At 37.9% G+C, this 27251-nt stretch overlaps 2 protein-coding genes across 2 annotated transcripts; one reads left to right on the plus strand and one right to left on the minus strand.

Annotated features, from left to right (window-relative positions):
• Positions 1–358: 358 nt before the first annotated feature.
• Positions 359–14242, plus strand: LOC108670976 (pre-piRNA 3'-exonuclease trimmer). The gene is made up of 12 exons (XM_018158461.2): positions 359–525; positions 1313–1403; positions 2334–2505; positions 6714–6875; positions 7988–8109; positions 8812–9006; positions 9297–9423; positions 10624–10737; positions 11127–11226; positions 11561–11660; positions 12635–13296; positions 13923–14242. The coding sequence occupies exons 1-12, from the start codon at positions 395–397 to the stop codon at positions 13999–14001; spliced, it is 2055 nt and encodes a 684-aa protein (XP_018013950.2). The 5' UTR covers positions 359–394; the 3' UTR covers positions 14002–14242.
• A 1897-nt stretch (positions 14243–16139) lies between these two features.
• Positions 16140–22682, minus strand: LOC108670980 (ER membrane protein complex subunit 10). The gene is made up of 6 exons (XM_018158466.2): positions 22461–22682; positions 20821–21000; positions 20176–20265; positions 18567–18766; positions 17215–17305; positions 16140–16757 (listed from the first exon to the last, which is right to left on the minus strand). The coding sequence occupies exons 1-6, from the start codon at positions 22521–22523 to the stop codon at positions 16689–16691; spliced, it is 693 nt and encodes a 230-aa protein (XP_018013955.1). The 5' UTR covers positions 22524–22682; the 3' UTR covers positions 16140–16688.
• Positions 22683–27251: the final 4569 nt, after the last annotated feature.

Here is a 27251-nt window from a genome sequence, read left to right on the forward strand (position 1 = left end):
AATACAACGTTTGATGAAACTCCTTCGGAATAAACAGTTGAAACACTGCAGCAGTTATTGTGGTACATATCAAGTTCGTACAATATTCTAAGTACAGTATCAATTTATATCTACATCATTATAATCTACATAATTAATAGTCTCATCAGACTTCAGTTGTGGACGTAATCAAGGAACACTTCGCTATCTGTTGAAATTACTCATAAAATTTAAATTTCAAAGTCCACTTATCACCAGAAACAGAATTTCATCAGACTTCAGCCATGGTTGATGGAACCTAGGAAAATTTCACTACAGTTTGAGAGTTATTACCTCTTGAAATTTTTCATAAAATTGCAAGAATAAGATTACTTGGTTTATTATTTTATAATTTATAATATAATTATAAATTGCCATGGTTGACGTAACTAAAGAAAATTTCGCCGCGCTGCTGCCCCACATCGAGGCTGACCTCAGGTCTGCGCTCTTCGTGGCCATCGACACAGAGTTCACCAGCCTGCTCACCAACACGCGATACTCCAACGAGTTAGTGCTGCGTGTTAGTGCTGCGTGTCAGACGTGTTAGTGCTGCGTGTTAGTGCTGCGTGTTAGACGTGTTAGTGCTGCGTGTTAGACGTGTTAGTGCTGCGTGTCAGACGTGTTAGNGAGCAGCTGGGTTGTAGTGGGCGGCTGGGCTGTGTTGGAGCAGCTGGGTTGTGGTGGGGCGGCTGGGCTGTATTGGAGCAGCTGGGTTGTGGTGGGCGGCTGGGCTGTGTTGGAGCAGCTGGGTTGTAGTGGGCGGCTGGGCTGTGTTGGAGCAGTTGGGTTGTGGGTGGGCGGCTGGGCTGTGTTGGAGCAGCTGGGTTGTGGTGGGGCGGCTGGGCTGTATTGGAGCTGTCTCTTATACACATCTAGATGTGTATAAGAGACAGTGCCAGACGTGTTAGTGCTGCGTGCGTGTAGTGATCTTGTATTGCGTGCTGCATAAAGTCAGTCATTATGCGCTAATGTTTTTGAATTAGAATAGCACTTAAAGCTAATGCAACTGTAGCCGGTTGGTTAGTGTGTTGTTTTAGAAGCAACGAGTGAGTAGTTCGGTATCCTTAACTTCAATGTGCACGCTTGTTTAAAAAAATCTGTGCGAAATCCGCACTTCTGCTCCATTGCTATGTATTTCCATAACCTGTGATGAAATTATTTATTACATTTTCAATGTGCACACTTTTTGTTTGAAAAATCTGTGCGAAATCTGCACTTTTGCTCCATTGCTATGTATTTCGTAACCTTTAATGAAATTCTTTATCACATTTCTGGAATCGTTTTCGTCTATCAGATGGTTCGACTCTGGCTCAGACCGCTACCGGAAATTAAGGAACAACTTAACGAACGTCGCCATCTGCCAGCTGGGTCTCGCCATCTGTAAGGTAAGAACTCGAGGCTAGGAGTGCCTGTTATCGCTGCATTAATTACATCAATTCTGTAGAAGTACCTGTTGCTAAATCACGGTTGGTGGTAATCAATGGTTAAAGGTGACATGTATAGTAGTGTCTGACCATCTGTAAGGCCAGTAGAAGTAGTACGGTTAGTAGGCAGTAGGAAGGTTAGTAATCAGTGGAAGTAGGCAGTAGGAAGGTTAGTAATCAGTAGAAGTAGGAAGTAGTAAGGTTAGTAATCAGTAGAAGTAGTAAGGTTAGTAATCAGTAGAAGTAGGAAGTAGTGAGGTTAGTAATCAGTAGAAGTAGTAAGTAGTAAGGTTAGTAATCAGTAGAAGTAGGAAGTAGTAAGGTTAGTAGTCAGTGGAAGTATGAAGTAGTGAGGTTAATAGTCAGTGGATGTTAGTTAGATGCCTCTGAATGAACCATCAGAGTTTAGTAAGCGATGGTAGGTGCCCGTGGTGAGGTTGAAACTAGCCAGCTGTAGGGTTGATGGTCTAATGAGTATGTTTTATAGAGATCTGCTTCTTATTAGAGAGAAATATATACGTATTTTCGCCTTGAAGAACCTCTTTCTAGCAATTTTTATGTCCAATTTGCAATTAATATGGTATTTATTCTTATATACATATGAGTTATTTCATTTCCTGATCACATGCAAACTCTGATAGTTCCTTTACCCTCGCCCTGAATGTCTCACTCAGAGAAATTAGTGAGAGTTTATTGAAATACATCCACTGTCACTTGGGCTGTGGGTAAGAAAGAGTGTCATTATTGGCTGCTATGACCCGATGATTTATCTAAGTGCTTGCCCTGTTCAGCCGTCATTGGGCTGTGGGTAAGAAAGTGTGTCATCTGTGTAAAGTGTGTGTGTTTGGCTGCTATGACCCGATGATTTATCTAAGTGCTTGCCCTATTCAGCCGTCAGCAAGAAGCAATGAATATGAGTGCCGCGTGTACAACATCTTCCTACAGCCCCCACACTTCCTGGACCACGACGTCCTTATGCTCTGCCAGGCCTCCTCCTTATCCTTCCTCGCCGCCCACGAGTTCGACTTCAACAAGGTGCGTCTGTTGTCTTGGTATCAACAAGGTTCGTCTATTGTCTTGGTATTAACAAGGTTCGTCTATTGTCTTGGTATCAACAAGGTTCGTCTATTGTCTTGGTATCAACAAGGTTCGTGTATTTCCTCGGTATCAACAAAGTTCGAGCTTCATGTGTTCAGTCGCTTCGAAATGGGTTCTCTTAATGGTTTTATTCTCAGAGCCTTTCTCCATCCCTTGTGCATAATGAAGTTAACGGAGACTGAAACATTTTTCCAGACTATACTAGATAGCTAATCCCTATTAACATTTAAATTATATCTCATTGCTGTGAGTAATAAAGTGATGTGGTGTTGTTAAAGCTCGGCAGAGCTCATTGGTAGTTTAATCTAACGTGCATTATATTATATTAGAGCACAGCCGAGTTTAGTGGTAGCTCTCTGACCAGCAGTGATTATAATTAGGGTTAAGGGAAATGCAGTGGCAAATCTATTGTGCAGTGATGTTATTAATATATTGATATTAATTAATCAATATTAGATTAGACAGATAATAATTACCATTAATGTAATGGAAAAGTGCAGTAGTAAATGTATTGTGCAGTGTTGTTATTAATATATTAATATTAATATTAATAACTAATATTAGATTAGACAGATATTAATTATAATTAATGTAATGGAAAAGTGCAGTGGGAAATCTATTGTGCAGTGGTGTTATTAATGTATTAATATTAATAGTAATTAATTAATATTATATTAGACAGATAATAATTAGGTACCATTAATGTAATGGAAAAGTGCAGTAGTAAGTCTATTGTGCAGTGGGTGTACGACTTGTTGAGAAAGGATATCTGGTTGAGAGTACAATGGTGGCTTTTTCCCCTGAAATGACCAAGATTTACTGAGCTACAACTGTATGTAAATGTTTCTGATGCGAAATGTAGGTTTGTTTCTGTAGATTTGTTTCTCTCGGTTAAATTTATTGATATTCGAGAAAAATTTTATGGCAGACGTATTCTTTATATATCTTTTTACCAAATTTTATATCTTATTACCAATCTTATTTGCACTGCGTTCATTAATTTCAGTGTTGCTGTTTTAGTGATTTTTTAGCTATGACTGGCACGGCAATATTTTTGGAGCGCGCTCTTCTAAAAAGTGATCTTCTAATGTTTTATGTCTTCACGGTTTTTAACGGGAGCATTTCAAGTCGAATATCAATTATTATTTCATTAAAACTATCCTCACCCGTCGTAATATAGCTAGTTAATAGCATATACCATCGCTCCGCCTTAACAAGCTTTGTACTGTGGGAAACAATTGGCTAGCTTGAGAAAATTACAGTCGATATGTTCGAGTGTAGAAATTATCTATGATCACATGTATTTTTAAAGCGCGATGGTTTCAATGAAAAGAAAAAGTATATAATATTTTCAATGAAGAGAAAAATTATATAATATTTACTGTATTTTTAGTATAATAACAATTATAAGGAAAACGATTCAATAAATCTTCATAAAACGCTTGTAATTTTTCAAACGAATCGTTGAGTGACATCATGACGTGTTGAAAGATGCTCTCTAGCGTGTAACTATGTTAATTATGTTAACGATAACTATGTTAACGATAACATAACTATGTTAATTATGTTAACGATGTTGCTAGATTTTAATCATTCTCCTATCTTCTAATTGATTTACAATTAGTCAAATAAGAAAGTAATGATCAATTATGTCTCATCACTCCAAAACATTTCAAAGAACAAGAAATTAATGTGTGGTGTGAATTTGTGATGTCATTACAGTCGTGATGTCGATGTGCATCACGACTGTAATGTGCTCGAGTATCTCTAGCGTGTAATAGTATGGTAATAGTGTGGTAATACTATTACATGATAGTATGATACTATACTATTACTAGTATAGTATTACTATTATTACAGTAATAGTTTACTTTCTTGTAGCTATTTATTTCCTTGCACTTAAGCACATAGTGTACGTGGCTGCATCGTGTACGAAAGTTTAGAATAAAATCGCATTTAGTGCTGCTGATGAACAAGTTGTTGAGATTATAAAAAGTATATGGTTTTTAACTGGCACTGTGGTTTATAGCTTTCTAAAGGGATATAATTTGTGTTGAAAGAACTCAACTAACTATCTTCTTCAATTGTCTAACTATCTTCTTCACTTGTCTAACTATCTTCTTCAATTGTCTAACTATCTTCTTCAATTGTCTAACTATCTTCTTCAATTGTCTAACTATCTTCTTCAATTGNACTTTTCTCTATGATTACTCTGTCTTTTAAGAATTTATTCTGTCAAAATATCCTAACGAATCCTCGAAATTAAAAAGGTTCTCAATTAGACATCGATATGAACGTTTTTAATCAAGGTTGAATAATATTTTATATAAAATGTACTGGTGCATGAATGCACAACAGTTGCATGTCACTGTCGCTACATGGCACTGTGAATGTGTGACACAATTTGGACAAGATACCCGGTAATTTTGTTGGTGCATCAATGCGCGTTGATAATAATGTAATTATCGTTCCGAATTATGGCCAGAATTATAATAATTGGTTTATCATTTATCTATTTATCAGTGCACGGATGTGAGGTGCGGGAGCTGGGCCGCGGAGATAAGGATAATGTTTATATTCATCTTATATATTTATTACTTATTTTGGCCCGCGTAATTCATTTTTGATTGTTTTCAAAGTTATTTTTTGTTTGATTTTAATAATATTTTCAAATAATTTTTAAAACAGTTGCTGCGTTACAAGCCATTCAGGTCTCCAGTGCTGAATCACTGATTGGTGATAGGATTATTAAAACACTTGTTTAAATCAGTGAGAATTTGTCTAAATAGCGAAGCAATTTTTGCCTTTTGTGAGTCATCCTGACCCAGTTTAGTCTGGCAAAAGGAGGTATCAGTGCTACCACCGCTCACTGCTCATGCTGTACGTAAGCAAGTGTGTAATTAATTGGGCAATATGACTCATTTGTTGTTCTGGGTGTAGAGACGGTAGTAAGTTTTTGCTACGTCTTGTTATCAAGAGTGAGTCAATAATTATATATCATTATATCTTATTCATCTCATTTCTTGAACCTTAACTGGTTTCTCTTACATCGCTTCTCTGAATTATAATGATAAAGTCGGTAAAATGCAAGGGTTATATTGTCTTAATATAGACACACTTTTTAGCGCATTTTCTCACTTATGGAAAAAATGCACTATTTTGCTCGCCGTGTCCGTCTGTCCGTCTGTCCGTCCATGACCTCAAGTTTTCGTCGACGAGAAAATGCGCTCTCTGTCACTCACTGCAGTGAGTACTGAGTTATATTTTTTACCAATTAGCAGCACGAGCAGGAAGCAGGCGTAGCACTGATACGCCCTGTTGCCGGACCAAACTGGGTTAGGGTGACACCCTAACCCAGTTGTCACCGGTCACCCTCACACCGGGGCTGACACCGGTATTTTAGGGTGACACCAGTCACCCTAACTGGGTTAGGGTGACCGGAAAGATGCCGAAAAGTGCGTCGCTATTTGTAAAAGTTTTGTTATTTTTCTGAGTGTATAATTTCATTTTCAGCCCTTATTTGTTATTCAACAGTTATTCTAGGAGTTAATTTCATATCCTAAACGCTGGTGTCTCGAGCCTATAGCCCCCGCCCCGCACAAGAGGATTAACGTCCTCTCGCTTCCGGAGTTACACTTACATACATTGTTATTAACAATTACTTTCAAATATTTAATTATATGTACCATGTATCATATAAGATGAAAATATTGTATTTTTAGAAAATATATTTATGATATTTAGCAGCTGCGTATTATATTAGTTTAAAATACAACGTTCGACGAAACTCTTTCGGAATAAACATTTGAAACACTGCAGCAGTTATTTTGGTACATATCAAGTTCGTACAATATTCTAAGTACAGTAGCAATTTATGTCTACATCATTATAATCTACATAATTAATAGTCTCATCAGACTTCAGTTGTGGACGTAATCAAGGAACACTTTGTTATCTGTTGAAATTACTCATAAAATTTCAATTGCAATGTCCACTTATCACCAGAAACAGAATTTTACCAAACTTCAGCCATGGTTGATGGAACCTAGGAAAATTTCACTACAGTTTGAGAGTTATTACCTCTTGAAATTTCTTATAAAATTGCAATAATAACATTACTTGGTTTATTATTTATAATATAATTATAAATTGCCATGGTTGACGTAACTAAAGAAAATTTCGCCGCGCTGCTGCCCCACATCGAGGCTGACCTCAGGTCTGCGCTCTTCGTGGCCATCGACACAGAGTTCACCAGCCTGCTCACCAACACGCGATACTCCAACGAGTTAGTGCTGCGTGTTAGTGCTGCGTGTAAAGACTCCGAGCCGCATGACCGTAAGACCCCACGCCGCATGACCGTAAGACCCCGCGTCACACGACCGTAAGACTCCGCGCCGCATGACCGTAAGACCCCACGCCGCATGACCGTAAGACTCCGCGCCGCATGACCGTAAGACTCCGCGTCACACGATCGTAAGACTCCGCGCCACACGACCGTAAGACCCCGCGTCACACGACCGTAAGACTCCGCGCCGCATGACCGTAAGACTCCGCACCGCATGACCGTAAGACCCCGCGTCACACGACTGTAAGACTCCGCGCCGCATGACCGTAAGACCCCACGCCGCATGACCGTAAGGCTCCGCGCCTCATGACCGTAAGACCCCGCGTCACACGATCGTAAGACTCCGCGCCGCATGACCGTAAGACCCCGCGTCACAAGACCGTAAGACCCCGCGTCACACGTCCGTAAGACTCCGCGCCGCATGACCGTAAGACCCCGCGTCACAAGACCGTAAGACCCCGCGTCACACGACCGTAAGACTCCGCGCCACACGACCGTAAGACCCCGCGTCACACGACCGTAAGACTCCGCGCCGCATGACCGTAAGACCCTGCGTCACAAGACCGTAAGACCCCGCGTCACACGACCGTAAGACCCCGCGTCACACGACCGTAAGACTTCGCGCCGCATGACCGTAAGACCCCGCGTCACAAGACCGTAAGACCTCGCGTCACAAGACCGTAAGACCTCGCGACACATAACCGTAAGACACGATCAGTGTACCGAAAATTCAAAAGCTAAGAAAACGCCAAATAAATTCACCAACCATATTTTCATTAAAAATATTTAGGTGACCAGCCCAATCATCAGTTCAAAAATTGTCATTCTTTCCTATAAAAACTAATTTTTTCTTCACGGAGCACTAGTACTTCAAAGCAAAAAAAAAAAAAAAAAAAAATGATAATTACTCAAACTCTAGCCATGATCGGTTTCATAAATGAATGGGTCATATGGGCCAAAGAGTGAGAGAATTTATGCCCGATGAACTGATACTCACATTTGGCGGGCGAAATTGGGTCATGAAAAGCTGCATAAAAGCAAATAATTCATGTCTTTTTGGACCAAGTCTCCCTCATTTCTCTGACTGTGTTACCGCCGGCAGGTGGGGTTGGACACGAGGGGGCGCCGCTCCCCGAGCACCAGGACCGGACTCTGGCCCCGTCCCTGCTGGCTGCGCTGCACAACACCACGCCTGACCTGCACGCTCAGCTGCGACACCAACGGGTGCGCTCACAACACTAATTGGGCTGTTGTCTAAATATCGACACACTTTCTTACCCATAGCATTTGCCTGGATGAAACGCTCCTGATGCCACTCTCGCTTAGTTTTCTCGTAAGAACAGCATTGTTTTGAATGGAAGTACCGGAACTTCAGGACGCCGGAGGAGTGACAAAGAATCTTGAACTTCGAGAAATGAACGAGACTTTGACTTTATACTAATAGTGATATACATTTGCTCTGGTGTGTTTTATCCTACCAGTTTGGTTCGGCAAATCAGTGCTGCGTGCTGAAATTGTTTTACTAGCCTAGCAAAATTTAGATACGGGACCGGCTGTGCAACATTTGCTGCCCAGGACTCCGGGGAGCACGTAAATCAGCCGCTAATGTCAGCTTCGGTAGGACTTAAGGGCAGCCTGTGGGCAGCTTCCAAATACAGTATTACCCAGCTCAGTTTACTTTTTTGAAACTCAAAACACTTTAAAAGTCGTAAATGAAATTCTAACAAGACCCTCATTTCGATCGGGTGGCCAAGCAGACCCAGAATAACTGTATTCTGGGTCTGGGTCTGCTATTCTGGATGTAGGTCTATGCAGACCCAGAATAAATCTACACAGCCCAGTGTAGCTTCACGAGTAGAACTGTGACCCCAATATTTTTTTCCGATCATCGGATCTTCAGTGACTGATTCGTATAATTGTTTTCAGATCATCGTGAGGAAAGTGACAGCAGAAGAGAGAACCCAGCTGGCTGACCGCATCAGCCATGACTGGCAGGAGCTGACGGACGATACCCTGCAGTGGCTGACAGGCTGCAGCCATATCATGTGGCTGATGGCTAGCCTGCGCCTGCCTGTTGTGGTGCATAACGGCATCATCGACATCATGCTCATCTACCAACAGGTTTGTTGCTGCCTCCTGTTTCACGTCTTTTACTGCCTTTTTTGTTAACAAAGTTAAACAACAACAAACATTCATATTCTCACTGACCGACAACCGTGTATCACTGAGTATAGAAATATTTATATGCCTGCTGAGCTACAATCATGTATAGCTGATTATAGAAATATTTATATGCGTACTGAGTGACAATCATTTATAGCTGGCTGTAATGTTACATATTTATATAATATAGTAACTGTATATTATATAGCGATATACCAACAATCACTTATTCCTAACTATTGTTGCAGTTCTTCGGGCCCCTGCCTGCCACGCTGCCGGCGTTCAAGAAGGCTTTTCACTCAGAACTTCCCTGCGTTTTTGACACAAAACTAATGGCCTACCAACTTAAGCGCATCTATAAGGAGGAAGTACCTGGTAATTTTTGGGATACTGGGTAACTTCATCCATGGGATACAGGGTCACTTCATCCATGAGATACAGGGTAACTTCATCCATGAGATACAGGGTAACTTCATCCATGAGATACAGGGTATCTTCATCCATGAGAAAGGAAAATAGCCAAAAATTTCACTATTTCTTATAAGAGAGAACGTTTCGGAGTTATCCCTGGTTATGCGATTAGCCCTAGTTTATCAATATAGTTGTGCGCAGTGCGCATGTCGGTATAACATCGCGCAATTTTTATACTAGGCTTGCAGATCATAGGGGCAGGAGTTATAGAACAGGGAACATACTTGCGCATCCCCCTCATTCAGCCGTACGTATTCATGCCGAGCAGTGCAACGTCCCGGTGTCCAATAGTGATTTTACAGATTTAGCCTCCACAACCCGTGTTTCTGACCTACGAATTTTAGAATCATTATATGTTTTCGAACAGAAGCCCGGTTTAAATGCCGCATTCAGTTCCTATCCACTACAAATTTTTACTAGATAGTACTTTCTGCTCATGTTTTCTCATTTCAATTTATTTTCAATTTTGGTTCTAATGTCCACAAGTTTAGGTGAATTGTTTGGATGTGAATTTTAGGCTACTAATTGTTTGTACCTGTGTTCTAGGTTTTGAACAGACGATGGAGCTGGACTTCGAAATGTTTTCTCTTATAAGAAATGGTGAACTTTTTGGTTATTTTCTTTACTTTTAAATTCCTGGTTAATTTGCGATTTAAGCAGCCAAGTGATCTTAATACTTATCTTCATCCATGTGATACCAGGCAACCTCATCCAGTTTACTGGTGGTTGGTTGGAGCATAGCGCTCTATGCTCACTTTAAAATCTAATCTTTATAAACACTCTTTCAGAAAACCTGTGTTCATGCGTAGGAACACATTGAGGAGGCCAGTAGAATAAGGAGATGCCTTTATTCTCAGATCAATGCTTTTCAAACTATTAGTAAAGTTTTTTAATTTATTGAGAAATTGATTAATGGATTTGTTCAGTTTCAATAATTCTGTTGATTGATCAATTAAATTGATTAATTCACCATGGACACCGTTATATTTTGGCCAATTAAATCGATGCTTGCCCAGTTTGTGGAAGTGATCGCGTGATGTTCGATGTTGTGAAAAATGTAAACGATTTGTAAAAATGTAAAGAATTATGTAAATTCGTTGTCAGTTTCAGAGTGTCTGTCGAACACGACGCTGGCGCCGCTGACGGCAGCGCTGCAGGAGCAGCTGCCGGTGCTGTTCAAGCCCAACCTCAGCATCACGCAGCCCTACAACAAGTACAGTGAGTCATGTCAAGTCCCAGCACCACAAGTACAGTGAGTCATGTCAAGTCCTAGCAACACAAGTACAGTGAGTCCTCATTTCAAGTTTTTGTCGTATTCGAGTACATATCTCAATAATTATGGATGATTAAAGCAAATACAGTAAGCATTATTTGTAAACTTATTCCTCTTCGATGTTATAGTAATGAATTTATCTTTATGTCTGGGCATTTTTTTCGAATTTAGTTGGTTGATTATCTTGATACACTTTTATTTGCTTTTTTCATTTATTGTCGTTCATTATCACTGGCTGTAATTATCACTTTTTATTTCATATTATTCAATTAATGCCTTGTTATGAAATTTCTAAATATTAGGAATTTTTTTTAATCTTAATAATATTTTTTAGGCGGCGGAGAGCGACCACACGAAGCAGGCTACGACGCTTACCTGACGGCGGCCTGCTGCCTGCACCTGGCGCACCTGCACTTCACCTACGACCTGCCTCAGTGAGGGGGAGGGGGGGCTGGGGGGGGTAGGGTTCCTAACGCCCCGCCATGACACCATCAGTCCCCACCATGGCTGGTTAAAATTTCCAGAATCAGCCCCACTTTGGGTGATTCCAATCAACGCCTGAGTTTGCGACAGGGAAAATTTGAGTAGATTTTAAATAAATCCTTTTAATAATGGAATATGTACAATGTACCGCCCATGAATTCATTTTATCAAATGTTTTACTTTTTTCATAGCACATCATTAAATCCAGGAAGTATTTGATGAATATTTGATCCTCTAAAAAGCAAATAAATAAAAATTTAAATCTAATTGAGTATTCTACTTCAGGCGTAGTCTGTGCCGGGCGATGGACGCGCGAGAACTTCTCTGCCAACTTAAGAACTTTGCAAACAAAATTAACATCTCAAGAGCGGCAGTGTTCTATGTGGTGAGTTCTACGTGGTGAGTTCTACGTGGTGAGTTCTACGTGGTGAGTTCTGTGTGGTGAGTTCTGCGTGGTGAGTTCTGCCTGGTGAGTTCTACGTGGTAAGTTCTGCGTGATGAGTTCTACGTGGTAAGTTCTACGTGGTAAGTTCTACGTGGTAAGTTCTACGTGGTGAGTTCTGTGTGGTGAGTTCTACGTGGTGAGTTCTGCGTGGTGAGTTCTGCCTGGTGAGTTCTACGTGGTGAGTTCTACTTGGTGAGTTCTGCATGGTGAGTTCTACTTTACTTGGTGAGTTCTATGTGGTGAGTTCTACTTGGTGAGTTCTACGTGGTGAGTTCTACCTGGTGAGTTCTACTTGGTGAGTTCTACGTGGTGAGTTCTACCTGGTGAGTTCTACGTGGTGAGTTCTGCGTGGTGAGTTCTACTTTACTTGGTGAGTTCTGCGTGGTGAGTTCTACGTGGTGAGTTCTGCTTGGTGAGTTCTACGTGGTGAGTTCTACCTGGTGAGTTCTACGTGGTGAGTTCTACCTGGTGAGTTCTACGTGGTGAGTTCTACCTGGTGAGTTCTACCTGGTGAGTTCTACCTGGTGAGTTCTACCTGGTGAGTTCTACGTGATGAGTTCTACTTGGTGAGTTCTACGTGGTGAGTTCTACGTGATGAGTTCTACTTTACTTGGTGAGTTCTACGTGGTGAGTTCTACGTGGTGAGTTCTGCGTGGTGAGTTCTACTTTACTTGGTGAGTTCTGCGTGGTGAGTTCTACCTGGTGAGTTCTACCTGGTGAGTTCTACGTGATGAGTTCTACTTGGTGAGTTCTACGTGGTGAATTCTACTTTACTTGGTGAGTTCTACCTGGTGAGTTCTGCCTGGTGAGTTCTACGTGGTGAGTTCTGCGTGGTGAGTTCTACGTGGTGAGTTTTAGGTTTTGAATTTCTAAAAAAGTTGCTAAACCTATTCATCATGTTATTATTTTTTCAGAACCTGACGGGAAAAGACCGCACTGCTCCCCGCCCGCCATGGCTCATCGTTGAGAACACAAATCGCTTCTTCAGTTTCCGTGGCTCGGAAAATAACGTTGACGTTAACGACAACATCGCAGCTCGGGAAATTAAAACTCACTCGTCCTCTAGCATGCCGGTATATTTTGACCCGCAGGTTTTACACGCCAGAGAACCACAAACCGGTGTCAGTAATGAGCAACCCCACCCATCTACTCGCAGCATCTGGACCATTGATAACAACGGGTTCGTGATCAAGCAGCCTGACACATCTTATCTAAGTCAACACTGCAATACAAATGAGAAGCGAAGTAATAATTTAACTGCTGACTCCAACTCAAACGTACAAAAGGAACCGAAACTCCCGTTCGTCTCTGCCAATTCTAAAGACTTTTCAGGCGGGCTCGTCTGCCACGCACAGAACGTAAAACCGCTGGAGAAATTCAGTCCTGAGACAGTTTCGCTTCTGCTGTCCCGGTTTGGTTCGGTGGACGTTCGGTCGTGGCGCAGGAACAAGCTGCTGGTGGCTGTAGCTTCGTACGACACACACGACCAAATCCTGACGTCCTTCAGAGCACCCGGGCTGAGGGTGTATCCCTACAGCGCCCTCAAGCACTCAGCCCTCGTCAGGGGCGTCTTGTGGTAAGATTTGTTTAGTAGAAATTATAAAGCTATAAATGTAGAGCTTTTCCTATAATAAGTCAAATTTATGGCTTTTGTTTTCTTTATTTTATGAATTTAATACTTTTTTATAGTCAACGCAAGGCTTTCCAGGTAACTGATATTCTACTGTAGTGGTTTCATTATAAATATTGAACAGTAGGGTTTTTGTATTTCAATAGTCAAGTGACTATCTAAATTCTAAATAAAGATCCAACGTTAGAGCTCTTTCACATAAATAAATGATATTTATTAGAGAATAAGATATAGTAACTCACATACTTCCGTCGGTGTAGCAACTTTCCTTCAAACTGTTGCTTCTTGAGCCACAGAATATGTGCCAAAAAGTTTTTTTCTAATACTCAAGTAAATTTTGAATCAGAGTGGTTAGCCTAGAGAGGCTATGATAAAACCGTAGATCGTTTTTTTCGTTTCAAAAGCCTACTACCTCTTGAAACGAATTTTTTTTCACAATTAAATTAACATATCTCGAAGTCCATAATATGATTTATGCTGCCATAATACGTATTTCTACTGTCTGGGCTATGCAGTGTTCAGCAAAAATTTTAATGAAGTTTGTGATTCAAATTAATTGTATTTGCTTCCAGGACTGGACTGTTGGCGTCGGGGGGATTGGGCGCCTTCCTGTTGTACAGCGCCGTTACTGAGAGCGGCACACGACGATAATATTGTATATAATATAATGATATATTATTTCCTTGATAACATGTACAGTAAGAATATCCAATTCTGTGATACCTGCAAGGAAAAACATCCCACTCTTTTTTCTTAACTGTAGTCGGCAATCTTATATTGTGATACGAAGTTCTAGTTCGTCAGAAGCCGGAATAATTTAATAGACTAATAGTTCTGAGATATAGTTTGCCAGAAGCCAGATTAATCTTGATTTATGTTGGCCAGAACTTTAAATTATNAATAATTGTATTAGACAGCGGTAAGCATTTCCTAACAATGTAATGCTCAGAGCGCAAGACAATATTTAATTTCTTTCAGTTACGATTGTCGTCATTCGTGCAGTGTCTTATTATTGTCTAATGTTCATTGTTACACACTCCTACTGCATTGTTTTTGAGGTTAAATCGTAAAAGCCTCCATCGTTTCGTACATCTTCCATTTGATCTTTCCACAACTGCTTGAAACTGGAATATCTAATTGTTGAAGGTACATTTCTTTTCCGTTTTCACTCCTACTACAAGGATTATTTTTCGAAGTACCTACAAATCTTTCTCTACTGTTGCCGTTTTTTCGTTTAATTATATCATGAAACTAATTATACTCGCATGAGTATTTTTCGCTGCAAGGCATTGAGCATGCCAGAATTTTTTCTCTAGCAGCGGCCAAAAATTTGTTTAAGTTCATGGGTGAGCATTTAATTTGCCCTGCATTGTCGTCACCAGTCCATAGCCCAGCCCTTCAAAGATCCAAACTCGTCTATGTAATCAAGGTAATTTTGTAGTGTGGCGATTTGATGTTCCACGCTCGTCGTTGATGTTCCAAAATTCTCTCAACATTTTTACAGTTTCATAAAATTCGTAGTTTTCAAAGGAATGAATATCTTGTCGAAAATTATCTCAACATCTTTACAGTTTCATAAAATTCCCAGTTTTCAAAGGAATGAATATCTTGTTTCACTAGTATTCCTAGAATCCATCGATATCTAATTTCTCTTCTCGCTATTATTATGACGCATTCATATGTTCGCAAGAAGAAACTACCCGATTATGACCGTAAGATCTCTATCGTACGACCGTAAAAAATTAGTGGTTATTCTTCTAACATGAATGTTTCGACAGCAAAGATGCGATTCAATAACCGATTTAATTAAATAAAATTCGGTATTCACTTGAATAGGACGAAGTATATTCACTTGAATAGGACGAAGTATATCATTCCATAACAAAGGCAAGCGATACCTACGGTACATCCGCAATGAGACGTTAAGATTTCTCCAATGTTGAGCTGTTGTCTGCGCGCATTACCCAACGGTTCATTGATCCCATGACGGTTAAAATATTGAATGGGTTTTATCGTTCTCGCTCTACGTTCGCTAAATTGGAATTACCTCTTAACTCATAAGTGATGCATCATCACAAGAGTGATTCTCTAAAGCTGCTGCGAGATTTCTGGAATGAAGAAGCTTAACAGAGAAGCATAAATTAATCTAGCAGTTGTAGTTGTCATTAAATTTAAGCAGTAATTAAAAAACTATAATTAATTTAGTATCAGGAGCGAAAACTTGAAAAATATTGAGTGACTTGCGGGTTCGAGAAACGGCTAGTTGTGAAAATCCTGCAAAGCATAGAATCGTTGATAGGGCAGGCATGGCCAAATCGTCAACGCAGACACTCTTCATCGTTATTATCAAAACATTGAAACGTCTTAACTACGTTGGACATCATATTTTCAAATCATCTCTGAACATCTCAAACCAATAAGAGAACTCGCTAGAATATTCATTGTCCGATAGGGAGTAAATTGGAATAATAAATATATGAATTATATTGAATTTTAATTCGGGAACAAATTTATACATTCAATACCAGGGCGATAGCAGCAAATTCTGCAGAGCGTTATTAATTACAGACGAACATTCGATAATTCATTGAAATATGACTGGCCAGTTATCCATTATATACAAACCGGTTAGTCCCTGCAGTCTAGTTGAAAATTTGCAAGACTGTTGGGATCACTCTGATATAGACTGAATAACTGAAACCAAGGCGATTGCGAGAACTCAGCCTATATCAGTTAAACGTATCATGAGTACGCACGTCACCTTAAGAGGGTATTAAATTCGAACGAAGTGACAATGCTCACATTAAATTTTTATGAAGTGCACATGAGGAAGTAAACCTTGACACGAAGATAGGTACGTTCTGCCTTAATCCACTATCACCACGAAATATGAAGAGCCACGCAATTAATGTATCGGTAATGACATTTCATGTGCAATCAGACCACAAGGCCTTGCGAATAATTCCACAAAGTACAATCTTGCAGATATTTCACAAACTAAGACAGATTGAAACATGATCTTGAGTTGGTAGGAATATGAAGAGTCTTTAATAACATTAGCTACTTGCTGAATTTTTACCGTAAAAATCCAAAATTCATAAACTACTTTTTGTAAAATCTAGCTTTTCCCTTAAGAAAAATGGTAGAAATTGTTTAAAAATGAAACAAAAATAAAATTCGACAACGATATCAAATGTTCCATCTATAAATTAAAATAAATAAGCCTCACATAACGCTCTAATGTTAATGTTGAACTTGAAGATGCTTGGTCAAAGTGCAAGGAGCGAATTTTGCTAAAATGGATGAGGGTGAAATAGATGATGAACAGTGGACGGCATTTAACGTCCACCTTCTTGTCCGCCCCCACTGACCATGAGCAGCAGTACGGCAGGGATGATGTAGATCCACTGGAAATAAAATTGACTCAAGAGACGCGGTATTGATACAGAACACAAGAATGGAAGTTAGTAGGTGACTAAAATTCACTTACTGAAATTCAGTAGGTAACTGAAATTCACCTACTGAAATTCAGTAGGTAACTGAAATTTACCCACTAAAATTCAGTAGGTAACTGAAATTCACCTACTGAAATTCAGTAGGTGACTGAAATTCACCAACTGAAATTCAGTAGGTGACTGAAATTTGAATTTCCAGTGCAACCGAGAAATTTTTCCACCGTGAAGCTTCAAAATGAAAGAAGTTCTGCTTATGAATAATCCTACATTGTTTAAAAATGTCACAGTGGAGAAAAGTACCTAGCGACACTTATAAATGAAACTTGCAAATATTTCAAGTACGTATGTTCGAAGTTTGATCAAACACAATGAGGCATTTAATTGCCAGTAGTTCACTACAGGTACTCACATATTTGGCGAAGAATGAGCGGTTGTCTTTATTTTCTGCTTTCTCCTTATTCGCCATCTCGATCCGCTGGATGTAAGTAGCGGTGTCAGGTCTGCAACAATAAAATAATTGATGAGAAATAAATTGAGAACACAGGATAATACCAAAGCAACCGTAATAAAATTCAATTAAACAAAATACAATAAATCAAAATTAATTAATATTTGTAACGGGGAATATGCATGAAGAGAAGAAAATAGCTAATGCAGTAAACCACGTAGGACATTGTCTTGTCTACTTCTAACTTCTCGTTCAACAAAAAATTTGAAAGGATCAGAAATGTATTGGCATTATACGTTATATGAAAAAGGGCGAATAACTAGAAATTAATTGAGTCTACTGACTGGAAAGATTCTAAACGTAACTTTTATTATTAGACTTTATGTGTCAGGAGTCATACGACCCGGTGACGGTAAACAGAACAGGTGACGGTAAACAGAGCCTGTTGCTGAAGCTGTGCTGACGTAGTTGTTGGGTAGGTGAAACAGGCATTAAGTGTATGATAAGTGCTTGTCTTAGTATTTTTGACTCTTTTCATTCAAACTATATCACTAAAATTTATGTTTGTGGCTTGTCACAAGCAAGTAAACCATCGCAATATAATAAGAAAGTACATCCCAAAGATCTTCGGTGTAACATATACAATTCTTGTTAAAATCCCCAAAATTATTGGTGAAGAGTTGCAAATTAATTTCCTTCTATTCTTGCATGAAGTTACACATATGTAGACAGTGAAAAGCCGTTGAAGAATACTATTATCATGCAACAATTGTTTGAAATTATTTTAGGAGAAATGGAAAAAAAAGTTACGATCATGTATTACCTACTCGCGCGATACTGGAAAATTGAGTACACACAAATGTATTTTAGAGTCACACAAATTGTCCACTTACACAGTGCCAGTCACAGGAGTGCACCCAGATGTACTAAAGTGTCACAGATTGTCCACTTACACAGTGCCAGGCACAGGAGTGCACACAGATGTACTAAAGTGTCACAGATTGTCCACCTGCACAGTGCCAGACACAGGAGTGCACACAGATGTACTAAAGTGTCACAGAATGTCCACTTACACAGTGCCAGACACAGGAGTGCACACAGATGTACTAAAGTGTCACAGAATGTCCACTTACACAGTGCCAGTCACAGGAGTGCACCCAGATATATTTCAGTGTCACAGAATGTCCACTTACACAGTGTCAGGAACAGGAGTGCACGCAGATGTATTAAAGTGTCGCAAATTGTCTACTTACACAATGTTAGGCACAAGAGCGCACACAGATGTATTTAAGTCTCACAAATTGTCCACTTACACAGTGCCAGGAACAGGAGTGCGGACTGATACAGTAGAATTGTATCCCTTGATGGAACGACTGACGTCGGAATGACAGAGCCTGCCTTCCGGGGAATACAAACTCGCGCCCACCAAACTCTGGCTGAGCAGACCAGCGGAGGGCGTGGTGTCGATCATGAGGTTGATGTGTTCTCGCATGCCACTGGCGTACAGCTGGCACTGAAACCACATAAACTTAGCCATTTATTCAAATAATTAGTTGGCCTTGATTATATCATTGGTTTACCTGAATGCTCATGAGTTGTCATGTGTGTGTTTGCCAATTAACAGTGAATTGATAAGCAAAAAAAAGCCAAGTAAATTCATCACCCTTTAACTGGACTAGGTCACCCATTGCTAATTGCAGAATAAAATTAGAATGTTGGTGGAGCTTGCATCGTCAACTTAGAACTTGAGGTTAAACAAATTGAATAAACGGTTGAATCTGTAGGTAGATAAATACAAAGGTAAAAAATTTAAAACTGTTAAAACTACACAAGCATTTGTAACCAATGCTTCTGACTTCTGTATTATTTATTAGTTACTGGTATTAATTTTGAAGTTTGTGCAATATTGGGAAACATAAATAAAATATTGAAGGAGATGCAAGTTCCTTCCAATAAGTGAATGCAACAATTAAATTAGGTTTTAATGGAAAAATCTGAATATAAATTGCAAGTTCCTAATTTCGAAAGTTTTATGAATGAACAAAGTTGAAACAAATGACATTGTCTATTTAAATCAAGGTACAAAAATAGGAACAACATTGAATGGAAACTAAATTTTTTATCTAACTCTTTTACACTTGAAGCTCTAGGTAACAGTTTAACACGTTGACTCCAAAGTGGTACATATGCGTACCACCAAAGTTATTTCTCCAGGACGAGTGGTACATAATTCAGGTTGCCTAAAATCAGCCAAATCCGAGAACAAAAAAAGCCGATAACTCAATATATAGTACTAGTTTATTTGTAGGTTCCGCTATAAAAATTTCATTTATTTTCTTTTTGCAGTATTTAAAATTCAATTAGGAAGTACCCCTATCACAAATTTTAGCCGGCCAACGCAATTGAGAAAAACTAAATCACGGAATTTGTCCGGAAAATATGACCGTCTGGCAACCCTGTTTAAAAACAGTACCTACAAAAAATGAAATAATAGTACAAGATGAAGCAATCGGAGTCAAAGTGTTAACATACCAATAATGAGACCCTTTGATTGAAAATACCTGATATTTTGCTTATGAACAGAATAATATAAAGTTCACAACACCAACATACACACACACAATTTAAACTTCTTTTTGGACACACAATTAAACTGATTTTTCTACACATAATTGAAATTGTTTTTTGGACACACAATTAAAAATGATTTTCAGTCATCACTGAATATTTTAAAAATGAAAAGCCAAATTTTCCAAAAGTCTCAGGTAAATGCTTAGTAATCACACCTAAGCAACCAAATTTAGCTAATTTCTAAAAAAAGTTGAGTATTGACAGAACGAAAAAATGTATATGCTCACAATAATTATTCATCATTGGGAGGTACAGTAGTTTATTGATAGTACCCTACAAACAAAAGCTCACAGCATCAGCAAAAGTGTAGACAAAGTTTGGCTCTTTGCTGCCTTGTTGGTGTAACCGCAGCTTGTAGAAATCACCAGACTTGGAAAGCTTCTGCAACAAATAAGTTGAAGATTACATATACATGTCAGTAACATGGTTTAATTCAAATTTACAAACAATATGAATTTCTAAATATTAACACAAATAAAATAAAATGAGACAATGCAAACAATTTTTAGTGTAGAAATTGATAAAGAAGAATTAATAATAATTCTCAAGTTTAATTTCAAATGTAGTAAAAATGAAGCTAGGTACAAGATAGTCAACTGTATGGAACAGGGAGAAAATATCCAAACAATCTATTGTGAGACTGGTTGTATCAAATTTTAATGCCACTTATGTTGCCACAACACTTACTATATATGTCACTGGCCTTCAATAGAAACAATTTACTTTATATATGATCTATATAACAATTGAACTACATTTTCCTAGTAAGAACAAAACTGCTAAGCATTATGTTGTGATCACACCCAATAAATTTTAGTTTTGGCCAGTAGGTATTATACATTTTTTACAAGAGACAAGTTAAGTGTAGTATCTGTTGAGTCTTGACTCATGTGTCATTGGAAGTAGATAACTACGAGTTGGTTCTCACGGTCTCACCTGAAGGCTCTTGGAGAGTTTTTCATTCCAGGGACGAGTATGAGAAATAGAAACTTGGCCAAGTTTTGCACTCCTCACTGTAACCAATGATCGTTCCTCCCATGTGTTCCCTTCTTCACTTGTGCTGCTCAGATTATCTTCGATGACAACAATCAGCTGCCCATCCAGAGCAAGTCCATCCTGCACACAAAAAATTTGCTGATGATATTCAATCATAAATATATATTTATAACTTTACTAAAAAATTACCATATTTTCTGCGCAAGATCATAAAGGTTGATTGGAAATCATCTTTGTTGTTGTGATTCTGGTTTTATGAGTCATTTAAGAATGATGTTCCACTTCTAACTGAAAAAAGACACTTTTGCCATGTTTTCTTGAGCTTTTTCAAGCCTTAATTTGGATCCACATGTCTGTTCTCAATAATAAATTACTCTCTTGGCGGCTTGGCCTAGGGAAATTCAAGGTGGAAAATTAGGCTAAAGCCACCCATGAATTGGACAAAAACAACTGTGAATCTGGCCAGTTTCACTCATTTCCATGGCTTATTCTTGATTTTTTCAATAAAACATAAGAAAAACAACTTTTTCATCAGCCTTCTAAAAAAATTCCCTGTGAAATGGCTGTTATCACATGAAATTTTAGGAAACTTCTGTCTGACGTTCCAAATCAGTCATAGGAGGGTTGTAGATCTGAATTAATCATGAAACACTCCCACATCAAACATAAATTAAATACTTTTTTAAAAGCATTCATATTGCCTACAATTTGGTTGTAAATGTATTATATACTTAGTATGTACAGATTTTTAGAATCCATTCATTTTTTATTTCCTCATCTAGCTCAACCAGAACCAGTCAACCTTTATAGCCTACTACCACTCTAGTATGGAATATATCTACTTGGCAAGCCGTGACTGAATTTTTCGAGCCGTGGTTTTATGGATTTGCCAGCCGTGATTCCATTTCTACGAGCCGTGATTCTATTTCACCAAGCCGTGAATTCCATATCTCGGCCATGAAAAGCCATTTACGAGGTGCGAATGCGAATTTATTTACAAAGTTTATGCACGTGTTACCCCAAATTTCTAATTTTACCCTTAAACAGTCAAACGGCAACAATAAAATTTGTCTCTACTGTAAGTTCAGCACGTGTTAATATACAGTCTGACCGCTTTGACATGACCGCAACTATGCGCGATCTTCAACAAACGTTTTGTTTATTTGTTTACATTACGATGTTTATGTTTTTTCTGCAAGATATTTTTGGCGGAAACGGTAAAGCAATGCGGATTGCGGAAGTTGAAAATTTTATGAAATGACATGTTTGCGAAGTGCAAACCGCGATTTTTTAATCAAACAAAAATTTATGACATTCGAGCCGCGAGATTTCATACCTACTGAAATTATATGATATTAGAGCCGCGATATTTCAGACAAAAATAGGACTTTTCCAGACTAGCTACCACTAAAGTACCAGTAGTCCAGTACTCAGGGTATATAGGTCAACATTATATTGATAGGGCAACATTTGCTTATAAAACCAGGAGATTTATAATTTAATTAGAAAAAACTGTACTAAATAAGTAAAGTTATTGATCGATGGGCTCATTCGGCATCGGCTAGTCTCAAAATGCTCACCTGGAAGTTTTGACACGAACAGTGTTGAAATAAAACTACTAGCAATAAAGTGATCAGTTTCATTGTGAGAGAATAAGCTATTATTAGAAAAACTTGGTTATGATTACTTTGGAACCACAAGAGCCTGATACGTTAATCTGAATAAATTAGTTCAATGTTCAGGTTTGACAAATAAATTTTCCGTATAGCCTACCCGGGTTCGGTAATCGGTATTAGCTTAGATTTCAACCATGAAATCCAGGTCCGTAAGAGCGGAACGTAATTTTTTGTTGCGTTGTATTTTCAAAAAGATTGGGTATTTTGATATTTTCATATGTATTAAAAAAATTTTGAGATTTTAATTCAAAGTTATGAATAATTTCAATGTAAAGACTTACTAAGATTCATAACTAGATCGACAGTTGTTCGGAAAATCTGGGAAGTAACGTAGGTGATGATTATTATAATAGAATATAATAAAAGTGTCGGCATTGAAGAAAATAGGCCCAATAAATTAGTTCAATGTTCAGGTTTGACAAATAAATTTTCCGTATAGCCTACCCGGGTTCGGTAATCGGTATTAGCTTAGATTTCAACCATGAAAGCCACGTCCGTAAGAGCGGAACGTAATTTGTTGTTGCGTTGTATTTGCAAAAAATTGGGTATTGTTATATTTTCATATGTATTAGAAAAATTTGAGGATTTTAATTCAAAGATATGATTTATTTCAATGTAAAGACTTACTAAGATTCATAAATAGATCGAAAGTTGTGCGGAAAATCTGGGAAGTCACGTAGGTGATGATTTTTAGAAGAGAATATAATAGAAGTGTCGGCATTGAAGAAAATAGGTCCATGGCCTGCTGCCGATTCTTGAATTTTTCGTGACTTGATTCACAAGGGATCCGGCCTTTGGAACCCGATCTTTCCATAACTGACGATTGATTGGAATAGCTGCTGGACTTAGTGCCTGGTTCGTAATTTGCTAGACATTTTAAGACTGAACAAATGCTCCTGCATAGCTTGTCTAGTCTGTTTTTGAAGACGTTCATACTTGGAGCGCCAACGATGCTATCAGGAAGGCTGTTCCACTTGTCGGTGACTCGAAGCGAGAAGAAATTTTGTCGCATGGATGTGATATAACGCAGTCTTTTTAGTTTATAGCCGTGTCCCCTGGTGTTGGTTCCAGTTTCAAATTCTAGTAATCCTTCTGGGACATTGTATAAGCCATGAGTATACTTGTATGCTTCAATGAGGTCCCCACGCAGACGTCGACAACTGAGGCTTGGAAGCTTTATAATCCTTAATCTTTCCTCATAGCCCCATAGGACTTGCCTTTCAAGCCCGGAACTATCCTTGTTGCGCGTCTTTGAACACTCTCTATTAAATTTTTGTCATTTTCAAATTTCGGTGACCACACGACGCATCCCAACTCTAGGTTCGGGCGCACGACAGCAACAAACAACTGCTTCATAGCTTCTGCATCTAGGAACTCGAAAGAGCGTCTGATCAGAGTAAAAATAAGATACTGAGATATTTCAGAATTAATTTTGTAGCACTTAATTTTACTTATAGGCACATAAAATATGCAAGCATGTCATTAAACTTGTTAAAATTGCTTGTTAAACTTGTTAAATTAGTTATTCCGTTAAAATTTTTTTTTTCTGACCGGGTGTGTTCTGATTAAGAAGAAATTTACGCCAACAAAGGAAATAGTGAAGTTCGTCATCATGTAGCGAATATTACGACACCTATCTTAATTTCTTATCAGCTCAGTCAGATGTAGTAGATTTCCTGCAATATCTTTCGCCTTTATTGTCGGGGTGATAATAATAATAATAATGATAATAATAATAATAATAATAATAATAATGATAATAATAATAATAATAATAACAATAATAATAATAAATAAAAAAACATCAATATAGACATATCATATAAAATATAAACAAAAAAAATCATAGGTAGAGACAATTCTATATGTATAACCTAAAATCGTTCTTCGTTTGCTTCTATAAACTTTCTAGCCAAGCCGATCTAGATTGCTTTCATTTGGAAAACTTGTTAAAAGCCTTCATTTAAATGTCCAATATCTCACATAAATTCATAAGAAACATGCTCTGTCAAGGGGGTATAATTTAAAGAATATGTCAAGCCATAGCGAGTGTAGAAACCTATATTTTGGTAAAAAATTTAAACCTTTTTTAAAACAGTTTTCCGCTTGCAAACAATTCACATTGGAAACCTTCAGCGTTTTTGGTATTCATAGACATGATTGTACAGAAATCTTAATGTAAATCACACATTGCTCGTAATTTCTGAATGAACAGAAAACTATAGAAGCTTTTAAAATATGTAATACAAGAGTCCTTGTTATCTGTTAATCTGAGTTGAGCCAATATTTGAGTGGGTGTACGATGGACATCGGTGCACGCAGAGACGGCTGTTCTTGAATTTTCTATGTTATTATTAATCCCAGTTTTTTATTATTGATAATTCAACTTTTTCCCATATGACAAATAAGTATACAAAATTGGAATTCTAACTACCAAAATATTATACCTACCAAAATATTACACCCACCCCCCTTGAGCGAACAACGCATTACACGCGACATCTAGGACAGAAGACAACGCATGATATAAGGTTATTCGAAATCAGTCACATTCTAAGTTTCGATTTGACGAGTAGGGAAATTTTTACGACTGTGCCGTGACCACAATCCCCCCTGCGTGTACGATATCATATCGAGCTCAACCCTTTGGCATTATGCTGAGATTTTTGTTCAGGACTCGAGCTTTATAGTCGAACTAGCGCGTTTATGCTGCAGGCTCCTCGATAGCGACCCCTTCTACGGGATTTTACGAGTCTATTCTAAACAATTGAAGGCGGAGTGAATGCCAAAATTTTACCATAAGATGCACTGACGTTTCAATAACTATTAATGTTTTTAATTTAATTTTAGGAATATAATCTATAAATGTATACTGTATAAGCAAGCATCACATAAATTTCCAAGACTATCACTTTGTTAACTAAACCTACCGAATTCTCCGAAATAAACTAAATTGTACTGGATAAAAATGTATATTATGAATTATTTAATGATGAAATTAAAAGGAAACTTATGAGAAAGTATCTGCATTGAAATTATTAAATTTTGTTTCATTAAAGTTAGTCATTTCCTCAGGATTAAAAGTCAGAAACTCAAGCTCTACTGAAAAATTCGCCGTAAAAATTTCAAATAATTTAAAAAATTGCCAACAATATCTTTTTCTACAATGTAGCCTTGCGTAAAAACACTTGACCGGTTTCAAATTGTTTATAACCTGTCCCACCACAAATTCCTGTCCTGACAAGGAATTTAAAAGCAGAGAAAACACCAAGCAAATTCACCATATCGATATTGAGAACGTTTCGGAGTCCAGCTCCTTTATCAGTTCGAAAAACTAAAAATGAATAAAATCATATTATTATATCAAAATTCTATGACAGACATAAAACCTAAACAAGACCTAAACATTATTAAAAAAACAGACTGATAATATAAGAACTTATAGTTTGACCTGATGAACCTCTCCGTGCCTCACCAAACATCTTTCCTATTCGCGCTATAATTTTGCTATTGCACTTTACATTACTGTAAATAATTACAAATCTTTTGCCCTTCGCAATTTCTTTTCATAGGCTGAGGAACGTCGTTCTTAAGCGTTCTTGACGCCTGGTAAGTCAGCATCATGTTTTTTATTATTTTAACAATAATAAATTTACAATAATATCTTGGATTTACACTTAAAATATTACAGTCATTAGTGAATACTTAATCAAAAATTGTCTTGTCACTTCGTAGATTGTAGAAAGCAGCCAGAAATTTCGTTTATATTGTTGTGAAATTTCATTAGTTTCAACAATAAAATCCTCACCTCATGCAAAAACGCTTAAACTTTATAATGTTATAGTGTAGTTGAACATCACAATTTTATTCGATGGTTCGTTGCTTATATTTCCCAACTGCAGCCTACCAAGTACGCAATATTTCCGAACTGCAGCCAACCAAGTACGCAATATTTCCGAACTGCAGCNACCGATAAATGGTAGATAGGTTTGCGGCAACTATAACTAAAACGCCTTCATTGGTAAACTTTAGAACATTTGAATTTAAACCATCCCGATGTAAGATACGCATTTGCCGCATCCCACTCTACGCTTTTTGTTTTCATCTCCTATCCGAATTTTCAGGATAGTCTGAATTTTAACCTCATGGAAGAACATTTTCACAAACAACTGATAAAGTTCTACAAAATCGCAATAACATAGTAATAATCGGATTTAGACAATGAACAAAAATTTTCAAACTATTTTGACTAGTTCTGATCTCTGCACTGCCACTTCATCATCCAAACATTATGAATTTGCCTAACAACAAGTTATCCATCCCGTTCTCAATATTGATAAAATACTCGTATAAAACCACTAATAATGTATTTATTTCATTTATTGTTTGCATGAAAAAAGAGTTCTGTGTAAACATCTTCTGATTGCTAAAAATGACTCACGTATCATATTCATTTAATAGCCAAGATTGCACAAGAGCTTGCATCGTATACTCAGAGAAATTAATAACACTTTGTCCGAATAGTGATGCTGTTGGTCATATTCACCCAATTTTGCCTGGTAAAAGGATATATCTATGCTACGCGCAACAAGTGTGTCGCTATAATAATATTATTATATATAGTAATAATATATAATATAATATATCCAAATTTCAATTTTAAGTGTTGTAATAACTCTTCACTTGCTTGATTAT

The sequence above is a fragment of the Hyalella azteca genome, unplaced genomic scaffold, assembly GCF_000764305.2.
Source record: "Hyalella azteca isolate HAZT.00-mixed unplaced genomic scaffold, Hazt_2.0.2 contig11122, whole genome shotgun sequence".
NCBI classification, from domain to species: Eukaryota; Metazoa; Arthropoda; class Malacostraca; order Amphipoda; family Hyalellidae; genus Hyalella; species Hyalella azteca.

Coding starts and splice junctions, on each gene's coding strand:
- LOC108670976 (XM_018158461.2), top strand. CDS start 395: ATGGTTGACGTAACTAAAGAAAATTTCGCCGCGCTGCTGCCCCACATC. Junction 2,506..6,713: donor GTTGTCTTGGTATCAACAAG/GTTCGTCTATTG, acceptor ACGTAACTAAAG/AAAATTTCGCCGCGCTGCTG. Junction 11,227..11,560: donor TTCACCTACGACCTGCCTCA/GTGAGGGGGAGG, acceptor ATTCTACTTCAG/GCGTAGTCTGTGCCGGGCGA.
- LOC108670980 (XM_018158466.2), bottom strand. CDS start 22,523: ATGAAACTGATCACTTTATTGCTAGTAGTTTTATTTCAACACTGTTCG. Junction 20,266..20,820: donor AACTCTCCAAGAGCCTTCAG/GTGAGACCGTGA, acceptor TATTTGTTGCAG/AAGCTTTCCAAGTCTGGTGA. Junction 16,758..17,214: donor GCTCATTCTTCGCCAAATAT/GTGAGTACCTGT, acceptor TTTTATTTCCAG/TGGATCTACATCATCCCTGC.